We start from the raw sequence: 1,643 nt of genomic DNA on the forward strand, positions 1-1,643 counted from the left end.
CTTGATATCAACGCATCGCCACGCATTATGCCTTTTAGAACACTGCTTCTAATATATCATCTCCCTCCCTCTCCCTCCTTCCCTCCTCACAAAGAAACCAATTTTTCTGCAATCTTATTTCCAATTGACATAAAATACCTTCTGGAAATTCAAGATGAGTTAGACACCAATTGATCTTCACGCACTACCCAAGTAAACAAATTGTCAATTAAAGCTTTGTTTAACATTACCCTATACTTTTTAAGATATAAATTCAGTAAAGTAGAAGCACAAAGTTTTCAAAAGACAATTTAGTAAGCAAGTTGTCTTTTACGGCAGAGGATTGAAAACGGGAAGCTCCAAATTGATTAAGTTTCTGTTTTATGCATCAGAGCGCACACAAATGCATCTTAACCTTAACAATTTTCTGTTACTTCCAATGCAGAACAGATGCCAAAAATACAGTTTTGAGGCCTTTCTTGGAGAGGGTGAAGAATGGATGCCCACCGGACACACTGAATTTAAGTTCCACTATGAACTAACCTGCTTCGGTTCACGAGGCTTCGTATATACTGACGAAAGTACAAATCCAAGCAACCACAATGGCGCAACAAAACTTTGAAATTTAGTGAAGTCCTGATTGTTCCCTTGATCACCCGTACTTGACTCCTCTGCACTATCAGGAAATTTTTAAAACCAGATATATGAAAAATCACACCCTTTTACCTGGTGTAACAACTCAAATGATGTTTCCATACAAAGGCTTGTTGGTAAGCTCTAATTACGTTTCATTTCATTTTATTTCTTTGCCTGCCTGAGATGGATTGAATAGAAAACTACATATAACTAGCACATGTCACTTCCACTACATTTAATATAAAATTCTAGAAAAAGAGAAGAAGTGACCACTGCACAAAATAGCAAAGTCGCATACCTTTATGCTCCCCTTTCTGGTTGTCCCCTTTCTTGTTTTTTGGATAACAATTCTCATAGTCTACAAACAACGCAAGAGCATAGATAAACCTCAGGAAAATTAAAAACCATAACAACCCGAAATGACAAAAGTCTCATGGCAAAAGACTTTATTTTTCTTACTTCTTCTCTTTGACGTTTCGCTACAATACAGCCTAAAAAGCATAGGGTTTGCAAAAACCGAATTAAATTCCGACGAAGCACCACCATTCACAACCAGTTTCCCAGCTCCAATCGACGTCAAATAGCTCCTCATGAACCCCGAGCCACCGCTCGATCGTGCAATGCACGCATTTTCAGGGGCCAATCCATTCAAGACAGCTAATTCCACTCCATAACCACCCAAAAATGTGGTCTACCAAAAAAAAAAAGAAAAAAAGAAGGCAAATGAAAAAAAAGGATGTGAACATCAAAACTAAAAAAGGCAGAAAATGAATTTAGGAGCTTACTTTATCGAGTGAGGAGCGAGAGGATCGATTAACAGAGCGTCCAATTCGTAAAAATATCATTTTTTTCGGTAATCAAAACATGAATTCCCGACTCGATTTATAAAACGAGGCCTTAAAAACTCTTACGACGTCGTTTCTTCAATATACATTATCCCCCTGCATATACAACCATTTACTCTATAATGATATATGTTCAAGGGTTCGCAGATTGGGAAAAAAAAGGAATTGCAGGGAAAAGAAAGA

General features: G+C 37.5%; 1 protein-coding gene across 1 annotated transcript; it reads right to left on the reverse strand.

The window, feature by feature from the left end:
• Positions 1-6: 6 nt before the first annotated feature.
• LOC111389905 (ATP-dependent zinc metalloprotease FTSH 10, mitochondrial-like) lies at positions 7-1,625 on the reverse strand. The gene is made up of 4 exons (XM_023014890.1): positions 1,401-1,625; positions 1,075-1,306; positions 914-973; positions 7-650 (listed from the first exon to the last, which is right to left on the reverse strand). The coding sequence occupies exons 1-4, from the start codon at positions 1,458-1,460 to the stop codon at positions 511-513; spliced, it is 492 nt and encodes a 163-aa protein (XP_022870658.1). The 5' UTR covers positions 1,461-1,625; the 3' UTR covers positions 7-510.
• Between the last annotated feature and the right edge of the window lie 18 nt (positions 1,626-1,643).

Source organism: Olea europaea, unplaced genomic scaffold (assembly GCF_002742605.1).
Source record: "Olea europaea var. sylvestris unplaced genomic scaffold, O_europaea_v1 scaffold6310, whole genome shotgun sequence".
NCBI classification, from domain to species: domain Eukaryota; kingdom Viridiplantae; phylum Streptophyta; class Magnoliopsida; order Lamiales; family Oleaceae; genus Olea; species Olea europaea.

Coding starts and splice junctions, on each gene's coding strand:
- LOC111389905 (XM_023014890.1), bottom strand. CDS start 1,460: ATGATATTTTTACGAATTGGACGCTCTGTTAATCGATCCTCTCGCTCC. Junction 1,307..1,400: donor CTCGCTCCTCACTCGATAAA/GTAAGCTCCTAA, acceptor TTTTTTTGGTAG/ACCACATTTTTGGGTGGTTA. Junction 651..913: donor CCAGAAAGGGGAGCATAAAG/GTATGCGACTTT, acceptor CTGATAGTGCAG/AGGAGTCAAGTACGGGTGAT.